A 14256-nucleotide genomic window follows, 5' to 3' on the forward strand; every position below is an offset into this window, starting at 1 on the left:
GAGGGTTAGCTCCCTGGCTGAGAATCAAACTGGAGCTGCAGTGGCTGTGAATAGCTTCATTGGCTGCTAATAGCTTCTTTGGCTGCTGATAGCTTCAAAGTACTGAGACTTAACCCCTTGAGCCACCAGGGAGGCCCCTTGATGTTATTTTAAAGGGAAACATTTTCTTACTCCCCTCTTCAAATTGTTCATTGCTACCATAAAGAAATAAAGTTGAGGGCCTCCCCGGTGGCGCAGCGGTTGAGCGCTGGGTTGCGAAGCAGCCCGCGGCCTCTTTGGCACCGGTTCGATCCCCGGCTGCTCCTCGGCCACCGGAGGAGGGTCCCACATGGCGCGCAGACCTCTCCTGCCGTACCCGCTGCTCCCCTCAGCAGTGTACTTCGGTCCTTCTGCCTGCTCTGCTCCCCGCTCTGGCTCTGGTGAATTCTCTCACCTTCCCGCGCTTCTGACTGTACCCAGTGCATGTATAAAACAAAACAAAACAAAACAAATAAATAAATAAAACATGCCTCTATTAAAAAAAAAAATTAAAAAAAAATTGTAAGAAATAAAGTTGATTTTTGTGTATCAATCTTGTATTCAGAATTCATGTGTTAGTTCTTATAGTACTTTAGTGGACTCCTTGGGATTTTCTGTATACAAGATCATGTCATCTATAAATAGAAATAGCTTTATTTCTTTCCTTAAAATTTGGATGCCTTTTGTTTCATTTTTCTATTCTGAAAAAATTTGAGTGTATGTCAATAAGAAATTAAGGCTCTTCATTTTTGTTCAACTATTTAATTATACAAATGATTTCTCTAATAACCTATTTTTTTTACTACTGATCAGAAATATTTCCTTATTATATACTATAACCTTTTAAACTTGGGCCTGTTAGTGGGCTCTCTGTTTTACACTTCTTACTACGCTTATTCCAGTGCTACACTGAGTTAAGATTGTAACTTTATCATTCTGCTTCCTTGAAGTGTGATTTCCTCCATTAGGTGTAATGAAGTCCACATGGGATAAGCTAGCACTGTGTCCCGCACATAGTGACATTCCCTAGAGGGCGATACCACATCCTGTGGCTGTCCTTTGTGTCCCACCACCCACAGTAATTTGGAATAATGGATAACTGATAAGTATTTGTACTGTATATTGAGCACCTAGTATAAAGGATTAAATATTTTTCTAAACCAAACATCCAAAGAGAACCAGGGTAAAAAATGTACTAAGAAGATTATGTAACTAAATCTGTACTGATGGACAATTGTTATGTTCCAGTTTTTTTTCCATTATAAACTAAGTTAATAGGATCACTATTGTAGCCCCAGTGCCAGCAAAGAATAAATGCATAGTAAGTAACTGTTATGGGGATTTTTCAAACATAAAACATAAGATTATATTTCACAGCTTTATTATCTCAGTAGGTAAATAATAAAGGTGGAAATGATGTGCCAGAAAATCAAATATCCTTATTTTTTTCTTACATGTAACAATTACAAAGTTGCCTTTCAGAAAATTTTTACTAATAAACTCAACAGGAACAGGTAAGAGAGCATGCGTCCGCAACTCTCCAACAAACCTGATGCACATTTTTATGTAATCAAATCTATCAACGTTTTTCTTCATTGCTCATCTTTTTGTTATATTTTTAAAGGCCTTCCACACAAAAAAAGCTTATGTGGAAACGGAGGCTGCTTGTTCAGAACTTGTTCTAACAAGGGAGTCAGCCACCATCACTGGCCCTTGGCAGAGACCTACAGGCAGGCAGGGAAGTGGGCGAGCTCTGTAGTGAGAAAAGGAGTCTTCAGGTATTCTCCAGAAGGCTGGAAGCAGGCTAATTAGAAGCCGGGCATTTTATGTGATTGGTTAAGGGAGCGCATTTGGCTTCGTCTGGGTGGGGAGAAGCAAAAGATAAGGAGACTGGCAGTCATCGATCAAGTCCTGCAGATTGCTGCAGAGCCCGTGGTTTACTGGGCTGCCTGCTGCAGAGGTTAAGGGTCACAGTTCTATTGTCACAAACGATGTGGTGGTCGTGGTCCGTTGTGTAGTTAGTCGGTTAAACAAAACTAATCGTTCTTTAATTCTGCCTCAAGCATCATTTCATTTTCGGATTTAACTAGTTCATTCTGTAGAAAACTGAGGTGTGCGCATGTCAGGGAAAATGAACAATTTCATTTCGGGGGAAACATTTTCCCAATTGTTTTGTAAAGTGCCATAGTCTCCTCTTTGCACAGTATTAAAGGGCACATTTATACGGTTTTATTGGGTGGGTCTGCTTTCTTTCAATGGAATTTAAGAGCTACGTCGTCGAGACTCCTCCCCCAGACCGCCCCACCCAATTTTTTAAAAGCCCAGTGGTTTTATTAAAATTCTTTCTTGGACAAACTTCTTCAAAAGAAGAAAAGGGCAAAAGACCCCTGAGAGGTGAGGGGGGACCCGCTCCGGAGAGGCGGCCGGGGGCTGACAGCCGCCGGTTGGTGGGCGGGGCGCGGGGGGCGAGCCGGGGTGACGTGACTCACGTGACCGCGGCGGCAGATGTGGGCACCGGTCCGGGATCCCGCCCTTGCTCCCGGCGGTCGGACCCGGAGCGGTCCGCTGAGCTCCCAGTTCTTCCTCCTGGTTCTTCCAGGTCAGTGGCGGGGGAGGAGGCCCGTCGGGGCCGCCCGCGGCCCGGGGGACGGGGGAAGAGGAGCGGGCGTGGAAAGGAGCCAGGTTGGGGATGGGGTCCGGGTAGAGGGCGGCTGGCCCGAGCTTAGATAGAGATGGCGGTGGGGAGATGGCTAAGGGGGAGCCCGCAGCCAGCGGGCGGAGGGTCTGGACGGCGGACACCCCAAGTACTCGTGCCCCCTTTCTCCGCACCTCCTCCTCTCTGCCCTCCGTCCATTTTGGAGCCGGAGATGGTAAGCTGGGGGGCGCCCCAGCAGTGAGACAGTGGAAATAAACCCCCTCTGCCACTCCGTGCGTAGAGAAAAAAGTTGACCTGGAGGGCGGAGAGGCGAGTTGCCTCCGGAGAAGGACACCGAGATCCAAAATTAGTTAGGAAAACATCCTGGTCCGGCGCCCGAGGCGTGAAAAGAAATGGCCGCTGGGGTGCTGGGGCCCGAGGAGTCGGGGGAGGGAAACGTCGGGGGAGGGGGACCGGGTTACTGGAAAGGGACCCGAGTCCGGGTGCTTCCAGCAAACGCCCAGCCCCTGTCTCCTGTCTGTCTGCAGCTCCGCGTGTCTGTTGTTCTCAGCACTCCGCTAGGCTAGAAAAAGAGGAGGAACCTGTCCAAAATCCCCTCAGGTCAGTGAAGGAGGGGACCACTGGACAGGGACCCAGAGGGGCGGGGAATGTGGAGGGCAAGGGCTCGGCCGGAATTTGGGGCCCTCACCGTCTACCTCCTAACACATTCACATGCACGACGCCACGTTGAGCAAACGCACAGAAAATGGCAGGGGCTGCCAGGGAAAGGGTTGGCTCACGTGTATGGGAGGAATGATGGGGTCCGGGGTGGGCAGAAGGCATGGTTGGAGGGCCAGCCCAGGTCAGGGGAACCCTGACTGGGGAGAGATGACATTGCTGTGGGGACCTGCATTCCACCCTCAAGCTCTCAATCCCCTTGTCTTCTTTGTCCCCTCTCCCTCCCCACCCCACCTCCCATCCCCCAGGACAGGAACAGGAGGAGAAATCTCAGCATGGAAAAGCTCTGCACTGAAGGGAAGCCTGAGAGCGAAGGAAAGATGGGAAATGAAGAACAGCCCCGGGATGCAGGAAGGCCGGAAGTAGCGTGTACTCTGGAAGACAAGAAAAAGTTAGAAAATGAGGGAAAGACAGAAGCTGAGGCAATGCTAGAGGCTGAGGGAAAGCTAGAGAGCGAGGCAGCGCCAAAAGAAGGCAAGCCAGCCATGCAGGGAAAGCCAAGAGAAGGGAGGAAGCCGGAGAGCCTGGGAGAGCCAGGGAGCCAGGGAGAGCCAGGGAGCCAGGGAAAACCAAAGGAAGAAGGAAAGCCGGAGAGTGAGGAGGAGCCCGACAGTGAGGACAATCCAAAGGAAGAGGGAAAGGCAGCCAGCGAAGCCAGGGCTGTAGGCAAGCGCCCGGCTGAGGGTGACATCCCCAGGAAAGCCAAAAGGAAAACCACCAAGGGGCTAGCTCAGTGCCTGAAGGAACACAAGGAGGCCATACACGACATGCATTTGAGCAATGAGGAGATGATCAGAGAATTTGACGAGATGGCTAGGGTGGAGGATGAGGTGAAGAAAACCAGACAGAAATTGGGGGGGTTTATGTGGATGCAAAAAAGTTTACAGGACCCCTTCCACCCCAGGGGCCCCAGGGAACTCAGGGGTGGCTGCCGGGCCCCGCAAAGGGGCTTTGAAGACATTCCTTTCGTGTAGTGCCCCTGGTTGGCATTTGCCAGGCCCTGTGCTTTGAACCTTATGCTAGTCCTTTGCTTTAGGTGTCCCTCTCGATACCCAGCTGCAGCCCTCTGTGTTTCAGTAGCAGATTTTCATCCTTTGCATGGAAAAATGTTTATGGTGCATTGTAAAATTAAAACAGAAGCAGTTTGCAGAACCATATATATGGCATGAGTCCATTTTTGTAAAACTATAAAATCATTTACCTAGAGAGCCATGTACAGAAAAAAGTCCTGAAAGCTGTGTCCACTAAAGAATTAGCAGTGGTCATCTGTGGGTGATTTTTTTCCTGTTCTTTTTTATTCATCTGTATTATTTTCTTCCCAAAACACAGATTACTTTTGGCATAAAAGTAATGAAAGATAAAAAATAGGAAAACAATATATACCAAGCAATCAAGAACTATTCAGTGAGCTTATGAAGGTAGTAGAGACACTTAAAATTCTCGGAGTCAGGATGTGGAGATGCTTAGTAAAACTCAGCTTCTCAAAGCTAGAGGAATCAACCTGGTGGTTATTATAGCTCCACTGCTGTAAGGGACAGTCTTGTCAACTGTGAAATGGGAATCTGCTGTCAAGAACCGTGTAGAAGATCAAATGAGGTACTGAGTGTGTAAACTGTGTTGGCCCCTCTCAGATGTTTGGGGGAGGACTGAGGGAGGTCCCACCTGTGTCCATGAAGAGCTGAGAGGTAGATGCCATTCTCCCCTGGGTAATGCCAGTCTGTTAGGCACTGTGCCTCTTTTCAGTGGTTCCTGTACCCTCCTCAGGCCCATACTGCTGCTGGCAGGCTGGAGACCAGGATGGATTAAACCAAGAGTATCTCAACAGAAGGGTGGAAAATTCTTATCTGCCAGCAATAGAGTTATCTTTACCCAATTGGGTAGTATGCAGTTGTAACTTGGCCTTGATAAATTTCTTGTAAGACCCTCCTTTCTAAAGTTTTTTTGTTGGTTTGTATGTGTTTTGCATACAGCCATCTCCCCTGGATTTAGAGAGTGGAGACTGAGCTAGGAGAAAAATCCGAGTGACCAGATGCTATACTACTCTCACCTGTTAATCTCTTGTCTGCTGATACTTTTTTCTTAGAAGGCCGTGTCTCTCAGGAATTCCTGTTAAGCCCTGCCTTACCATTTCAACAGATCCATCTATGTGGTGTTTTTTCATTTTTATTTGCTTATAGTGTTTTTTTTTAAATAAACGTATTTTAGGATAGTTTTAGATTTTCTATCTTTGTACTGCAAAGATAGTACAAAGATTCTGTATTCCCCATTCCAGCATCCCCTAATATTACAGATTAATATGGCACATTTGTCACAATGAACCAATGTTGATAACATTATTATTTACTAAAGTACATACTTGATTATTCAGATTTCCTCAGTTTTTCCCTAATGTCCTTTTTCTGTTCCAGGATCCCATCCAGGTTATCATCTTACTTTTAGTCGTCAAGTCTCCTTAGACTCCTCTTGGCTGTGACAATTTCTCAGACTCCCTGTATTTGATGCCCTGACACTTTTGAGGAGTACTGGTCAGGTATTTTGTATAATGTCCCACAGTCAAGTTTGCTTGATATTTTTTCCTTATGGCTACACAGGCATTAAGTACTTTTGGGAAGAGGACCACAGAGGTAAAGTGCTGTTCTATCACATCATATAAAGAGGACCTATTTTCAGTGTTGTCACTGTTGATGTTAACCTTGCTCACCTGGTTGAGGTAGTGTTTGTCAGGTTTCTCCATGGTAAAGTTAATTGTTGATATCTCCCTTCCCATACCGTGCTCTTTGGAAGAATGTGTGGACTTTGTAGTCCACCCTTAAAGGAGTGGGTGTTATACCTTGCTTCCTTGAGGGCAGAGTATCTGTAAAATTTACTTGGAATTCTACACAAATACTTGACTTTGTCTCTTATCGCTGAACTCAACTTTTCAATTTACTTATAATCAGTATGGAGTCATTATTTTATATTGTGGAATCTAATCTAAATCTAATACCACTTTATTTCCTTGTTCACATTGTTCCAGGTTTGGCCACTAGGAGCCCATTCAGTGGGCTCTTGTATCTATTTGACATATCCCTGTCATTGTGTTGTGTGTTTTTTAACAAAGTCTTACTTTATGGCACTACAAGATGTTCTAGCTCGCATAGCCCATGCCCAAGCGCTAGAATCCGCCTTCTCCAAGGGACCCTGGTACTGTTGGTTGGAGAATGGTATTAAAAACCAAGGCCTGGGCACTAAGTGTAGCATTACTATTGGCATAGTATTGCTTCCAGGCCCTCTGAGTTGACAGAGCAAAGAGAGATCTGGATATTTAATAACCGTGAATATATACATACACATCTGTATGTGTCTTTACGTATCTGCATTTACCTCTCTAATTTTTTATTAGAAAATTTGACCTTTAGTCTTAGACTCTACTCATTTCCACTTGATCTTAGCCAAAAGGCCGAGAAGCGATCTACTCATTTCCAAAGGCACCTATGTCAGCACCTAATTACATCATCCCTCTTAGTGAGGTTGTTTCATACCTTGTAATATACTCAGATTCTTCTGTCACATTCTGCATTTTGGGAGTGCAGTTGTAAATGGTATTTTTAAATTTCAAACTGCAGACATTCATTGCTGTTACATAGGAAAGCAATTGACTTGTGTAGTAGCCTTGATTCTTGTAGACTTATAACCAAGCGTTTATTAATGCTTTGGCACTTTCCATACAATCATGTCATCTCAAAACAGAAAGTTATATTCCTCATGTCGAAACAGAAAGTTATATTCCTCCATTCCAATCTGTATGTTTTATTTCCTTTGATATTGTTGCACTAGCTATAACTTCCAGCATGATGTTTAATAGGAGCAATGAAAAAAGACATCCTTGCCTTGTTCCTAATCTTAGGGTGAACTGTGCACTTCCTCAACATTATCTGAGATGTAAGTTTGTTGTAAAAATTCTTTTTTTTAAAGATTTTTAAAATTTATTTATGCATACAAGAACTGAGGTGTAGGTCAGGTGTGGGGTTTGGGTGAGAGGATTCACCAGAGACAGCGTGGGGAGCAGAACAGGCAGATCTACTGAAATACACTGCTCAAGGGGGCAGCAGGTGAGACAGGAGTGCAAGTGCGAACCCCGTGGTTACCCCTGCGCCCCCAGGGCGGCACTGTTATAGTCTTTATCAAACAGTGGAAGTTACCCCTCTAATTCCAGTTTGAGAATTTTCATCATGAATAGAGTCTGTCAGATCCTTTTTTTGCATCAAGTGAGGTGATCATATGACTTTTCCTTTTTGGCCTGTTAATGTGATTGGGTGGATTATATTGATTCACTTTCAAATGTTCAATTAGCCTTACATACATTCCATTTCATTCGTTAAGTGCATACCTTTTTATACATTGTTGGATTGGATTTGCTAAGATTTTGTTAAGAATTTTGTGTCTGTGCTCACGAGAGATCGTGATATGTAGTTTTCCTTTCTTATAATGTCTTTTATCTGATTTTGGAATTAGATAATACCTCACCGAATGAGTCAAAAAGTTTTCTCTCTACTTCAATTTTATGGTAGAAAATTGTTATTATTTCTTCCTTAAATATTTGGTAGAATTCATTGGGGAAGTCCTTTGGTCCTGTTGATTTCTATCTTTGAAAGATTATTAATTATTGATTCAATTTCCTTAGTAGATACATGGCTATTCAGGATATCTTTTTCTTGTATGAGTTTTTGTAGTTTGTATCTTTCAATGAAGTGGTTCATTCATCTAAGTTATTAAATTTGTAGGCATAGATTTGTCTATAATATTCATAATATCCTTTCATTATCTTCTTAGGATCCATAAGACCAGTAGTGATAATCCCACTTTTATTGCTGATATTGTTCATTGAATTGGGATCCTCTTTCTTTTTTCTTGGTTACCCTGGAAAGAGATTTGTCAATTTTATTTATCTTTTCAAAGATCCAATTTTTAATTTCATTGATTTTCTCCGTTTTCCTGTTTTCACTTTCATTGATTTCTATTTCTTCTCCTTGTTTTAGATGTAAATTCTACTTTCTTTTGTTTTCCTGTGAAGAAAGCAAGGTTATTAATGTTAAATCTTTCTTCTTTCCTCATATATTCATTTAAGCTAGAAATTTCCCTTTGAGCACTGCTTTTGCTACAACCCAAAACTTTTTTGGCCTTCTGAATTTCCTCTTTGGTGAATTGTCTTTTCAGATTTGCTGCCCCCAAAAGTTTTGATAAGTTGTATTTTTACTTAGTTCAAAATATTTTTACATTTCTCTTTGACTCATGTGTTATTCAAAGAAGTGTGGTTTCATTTCAGAATATTTGGGTTTACCATGTATCTTTTTGTTATTGAGTTCTAGTTTACATCCTTTGAGAACACACTTTTATGACTTTTAGTCTTTTAAATTTATTAAGTCTATTTTGTGGCCCAGAATATGAATTCTCTTAATGAATGTTCTGTGTGAGCTTGAAAAACATGTGCTATTGGATGGAATGGTCTATAGATAGCGGTTAAATCAAGTTGATTCATGGTGCCATTCAGGTCAACTGTATCCTGACTGATAATCAGCCTGCTTAATTTTCAATTACTGATGGGGGGGCATTGAAATCTAATAATGAATTTTTGTGTATCTCTTTTCACTTCTATCCGTTTTTTTTTGCCTCATTTTGACACTTTTGTTAAGTGCATACATATTTGGAATGATTATGTTTTGCTTTTCACAATTGATTGCTTTATCAGTTTGGAGTGCTTCTTTTCATCTCTGATAATTTTCCTCATCCTGTGAAGTCTGCTTTTTCTGAAATTATATATTTACTCCAACATTCTTTTCCTCCTAGTTTTCTTTTGATTAGTGTAGTGTGGTGTAGCTTTCTCAATTGCTTTACTTTCAAATCTTTGGAGTCCTTATATTTTGAAGTGGACTTGCACACACCATATAGCTGTTTGCTTTTTTTTTTTATATTCACTTTTTTTTTATATTCACTCTAACAGGTGTCTTCAATCGGTGTTTTTAGACCAATTACATATAAAATGATTATTGAGATATTTGGATTAATATCAGTCAGTTTTCTGTTTTTTGCCCGAGGTTTCTTTTCTGCCTATTCTGGTTTTCATTAAGTACTTTATGTGATTACATTTTTTCTTTTTTTAAAGATTTATTTTATTTATTTATTCATACAAGAACTAGGGTGTAGGACAGAGGTGCAGGGTGAGGGGGTGAAATGATTCACCAGAGACAAGAGTGGGGAGCAGAACAGGCAGATTAACTGAAATACACTGCTTGAGGGGAGCAGCCCGCAGACAGGAGAGGTCTGCTGAGCCGTGTGGGTCAGCTCCCTGGGGGGAGGAGAGAGGGGGAAAGCTTCATAGTGCTGAGACTTAACCCCTTGCACCACTAGGGAGGACCCTCATTTTGTTTTCTTAGTTTGTCAATTATATTTCTTTTTGAAAATGTTTTAGTGACTCCCCTCATATTTACAATGTACATTTTTACCTATGATTGCTCTCAAATAATCCTCCTCTGCTTCACATATATGTAGTACAGGTACCTTATTAGAGTCTGCAAAATTGATTTCACTTATCCATGTACTATAATTATTCAGTACATTATTATTACTTTAGCTCAGTTATCTTCTATATCAATTAAGAATAAGATAAATAAAATATTTTATTTTCTTTCATGTATTTCATTTTCATGTTGTTTCTTCACATAGATCCAAGTTGCTGACGTGTAGAAGTTTTCTTCTGTCTGAAGAAAATCTTTTAACATTTTTTCAAGGGAAGGTTTGTTGGGACTGAATTCCATCAGTTTCTGTTTTTCTGAAAAAGTCTTGTATCTCCTTCACTTTTGAAGGATAAAGTTGCTAAAATTTTATGTTGGTGGATATTTTTCTTTCAGCATTTAAAATATTTCACTCCACTCTCTTCTTGTTTGTACGGTTTCTGGTAAGAATTCCACTCTAATTCTTATCCTTAGTCCTCTACAAAGAAAGTGGGTTTTTTTCCTCTAGTTATTTTCAAGATGTTCTCTGTCTGTTTTATGAAGATTGAATATGATATGCCTAGGTGTAGGTTTTTTTTTTTTTGGTATTTATTCTGCTTTGTATTTTCCAAACTTCTTGAATTTGTAGTGTAATATCTCTTTTATTTATTTATTTTTTATTTATTTTTATTTTTATATCCCCCATACAATTGCAACCCCGATTTTGACCCCAATCCCTCCTTTCCACCCCCCCCCACAAAGAGTGTCTCTGGTTCATAGTTGTTTGTTGATGTAGTGTAATATCTCTTACTAAGTGGGAACGTTCTCAGTACTTAGTATTTCAAATATTTCCTCTACCCTGTTTTCTCATCCTTCTGGTATTCCAATCATGTACGTATTACATGTTTTAAAATTGTTCCACATTTCCTGGATGTTCTGTTCCATTTTTTTTTTCTTTTCCTGTTTGTGTTTCAGTTTAGGAAGTTTCTGTTGATATATCTTTAAATTCAGTGATCTTTTTTTCCTCAGTTGTGTCCAAGCTATTGATGACCCACCAAAAGCATTATTCATTTGTGCTTCAATTTTTTTCAATTTCTAGTAGTTCCTTTTAAAGCTTTATTGGTGTTTCCATCTCTCTGCCTATATTAATTATCTGTTCTTGCATGTTGGTTGCCAACTTTTTCCATCTTTGCCCTTAACAAATCGATCATAGTTATGGTAATTTCAAAATTTGCATCATACCTGAGTCTGTTTCTGATGTTTGCTTTGTCTCTTCACCTTATTTTTTTCCTTGCCTTTTGACATGACTTGTAAGTAAATTTTTTGTCAAGAGATGTATATGTCATATTTGGTGATAGGAACTGTGGTAAATAGTCCTCTACTGTGAGGATTTACGTTAAACTGACTAGGAGTTGGGGTTCGATTAATGTTTGTTGTTGTTTTGGATGACGGAGGCTTCAGAGTCCTTAATATTCCTTTTTTCTTTCCTCTTGATTTTGGGTTTCTCTAAGTATTCATTTTCAGAAAGAGTCTGTTTTTTGTGGCTCTTCAAGCTGTATTTTGCTTTTTTAATAGTAGAGCCCTGATGGTGTAATCGTAAAATGCGGGGGGAGATTTTTTCATTTTTTAGTGGATCTGTGTTCTGGCCTGTGACTTTCACGTATGTTTTTAAATAGCTTATATCCTCCTCTTAGGTGAGACAGGAAGTATAGAGGCAATAGAATTGGATAATGGCTGTTTCCCCCATATCCGAGACAAGTCACTGTAAAAAATCAGTGTTCCTGGAGAGTAGACATTTGTTGTGAAGAAAGTTGAAGAGTAAAGTTCTTCTGAATTACACAGGTTACTTATTGAGTGTGTTGTGAATAGCTGGGAGTCCACAAATCTGGGTTCCAGAACCAAACTGTCTCAGAACCGGTCTTTGTCTCTTTATAATGACGCCAAAAGTACCTAGCTTCCCATCCTCACCCTTACTATACACACCTCTAAGTCTGGTGATGCAGATGGATATAAGATAACTTAGCAGAATATCTAGCTCATGAACTGTTGAATCATTCTGAATTCTAAAACTGTCTCTATCACTTACTATCAGTTCTTTGATCTTGGGAACAGCTTTGCTCTCCAAAAGCCTCAAGTTATCCCCTGTTTAAAATGGGATTGATGACTCTCCTTTCACTTTAGCCCCTGCTAGTAATATTGAACCAAGTAGTGTGTCCCTTATGGGACTTGAGTTCTCTAATACCAAATCAAATTCTATGAGTACAGAATGATGGGAGAAATGATGAGAGAAAGAGGCAAAAATATTCTCACTTGTGGTAATTTTCTAGTTTTCACTTTGTTTTTAATTTCTTAAAATCAAGGTATAACTTATATATAACATCGCATTAGCTTTACGTGTACTTCATAATGATTTTGTATGAATGTGTGTAATGTTTGTACACACACACACACACACACACACATATATATATAAAGGATCACCAGAATGAAGTTTAGTTATTATACATATTTTTGAAGGATCACCAGGATGAAGTTTAGTTAATATCATCACCATAGATAGTTAGGTTTTTTTCTTGTGATGAGAAATTTTAAGATCTACTCTTTTATCAAGTTTTAAATATATAATACAGTATTGCTAACTATAATCACCCTGCTGTACATTACATTCCCAGGACTTGTTTATCTTTTAACTGGAAATTGCTATTGCTTATTGATTTCTGTATTAATATATTGTGGTCGAGTACATAATGTGTGTAATTTCAATCCTTTCATACTTGTTGAGACCTTTTATGGCCTAATATGTAGTCAGTTTCTATAAAATGTTCCATGCATGCCTATACTAAGTGAAATGTTCTGTTTATGTCCTTGGGGAAGGCTTGTTAGCCAAATTGTTCCAATCTTCTTTATGATTGTTGACTTTTTTATCTACTTGTTCTGTCAGTTATTGATGGAAATGTGTTAAAGTCACCCACTATAGTTGTGAATTTGTTTCTTCTTGTAGTTGTCATTTTACATTTTATTGTGAAAGATAGCACACATGCAGAATCATACACACACACCGCGCACAGCTAAATTATTTATTATACCGTGAGAACCTGAGTAACTACCACTTATGTCAAGAAACAGAATACCTTTAACATTCCAGAAATCCTGTTGATGTCACCTCCCAATCATTCCACCCTTTCTCCCTACTAGAGATAAAATATTATCTTGAATTTTGTGGTAATCATTTCCTTGCTTTACTTTTATTAAATTTTACAATCTAAGCAGGATAGTTTAGTTTTGCCTCTTTTTTGAACCTTATATAAATGGAGTTACACAGCATGTAATTTTTATAGCTAGTATATGTTGTTAAGTACAATGTTTATAATATTAATCCATGTTTTTGTGTTTCGATATTCATAATTTATTTTCACTGATGTGTAGTACACTATATTGAATATATAGTTTAAGGTATTGTTTTATTCTTTATGGACATGTGAGTTATTTCTAGTTTTTTGATATTATAAATAATATTACTGTCAACAGTCTTGTATATGTCCCTAGGTGCATTTGTGCACACATTTCTGTTTGGTTACTACCTATGAGTAGTTACATGTTCAACTTTAATGATGATGCCAAATTTTTCCAAAGTAGTTGTAGCAGTTTACACATCTATGTGTAGTGATGCGAGTTCTCACTGATCAATATCCTCACTGTCACTGTGATTGTCTTTTTCATTTTAGCCGTTTTGTTGAATGTAGTACATTGCAGTTCTAATTTGCATTTTGTTAATGAAGTTAAACAGATTTTCTTTTTTGGATTACAATTTGGACATCTTTATGAAATGACTTTTTTTTCATTCTACTATTGTCTTATGTGTTTTTTCACTTTGCTTTGTAGGAGTTTTTAATATATTCTGCATCTGAACCCTTTGTCTGTGAAATGTATTGCAAGTATTTCTCCCACTCTGTGGCCTTCCCTTTAACTTTCTTAATAGTATCAATTGATGAATGGAAAATCTTAATTTCACTGGAGTCAGTTATCAAATTTTTACTTATGAATAGTGCCTTTCATGGGCCAGTTTTAAAAGTCTGTTTCTGCCATGTAGTTATGCAAATATTCTATTTTATTTTCTGGAAGATAGATATAGTAATTGTTAAAAAATTTGTTTGTATGTATTATATTAGGGTTTTTCAGAGAAAAATAACTAGTAGGAGATTATACATATATGTAAGTATGTATACATATATGTGTATATATATACATATGCATACACACATGAATAGAGCTTTATTTAAAAAAAATTGGTGCTTATGGAGTCTGGGAAGTCCCACATAAGGGACGGTAATCTGCTTTATTCAATCTATGACTGTAGTGTTAATCTCATCACAGTCATAACCAGAATAATGTTTG

General features: G+C 39.5%; 1 protein-coding gene across 1 annotated transcript; it reads left to right on the forward strand.

Annotated features, from left to right (window-relative positions):
• Positions 1-3666: 3666 nt before the first annotated feature.
• On the forward strand, positions 3667-4504 carry TCEAL4 (transcription elongation factor A like 4; the record flags this gene model as incomplete). The annotated part of the gene is made up of 1 exon (XM_084258078.1): positions 3667-4504. The coding sequence occupies one exon, from the start codon at positions 3667-3669 to the stop codon at positions 4363-4365; it is 699 nt and encodes a 232-aa protein (XP_084114204.1). The 3' UTR covers positions 4366-4504.
• Positions 4505-14256: the final 9752 nt, after the last annotated feature.

The sequence above is a fragment of the Talpa europaea genome (assembly GCF_964194135.1).
Source record: "Talpa europaea genome assembly, chromosome: X".
Taxonomy (NCBI): domain Eukaryota; kingdom Metazoa; phylum Chordata; class Mammalia; order Eulipotyphla; family Talpidae; genus Talpa; species Talpa europaea.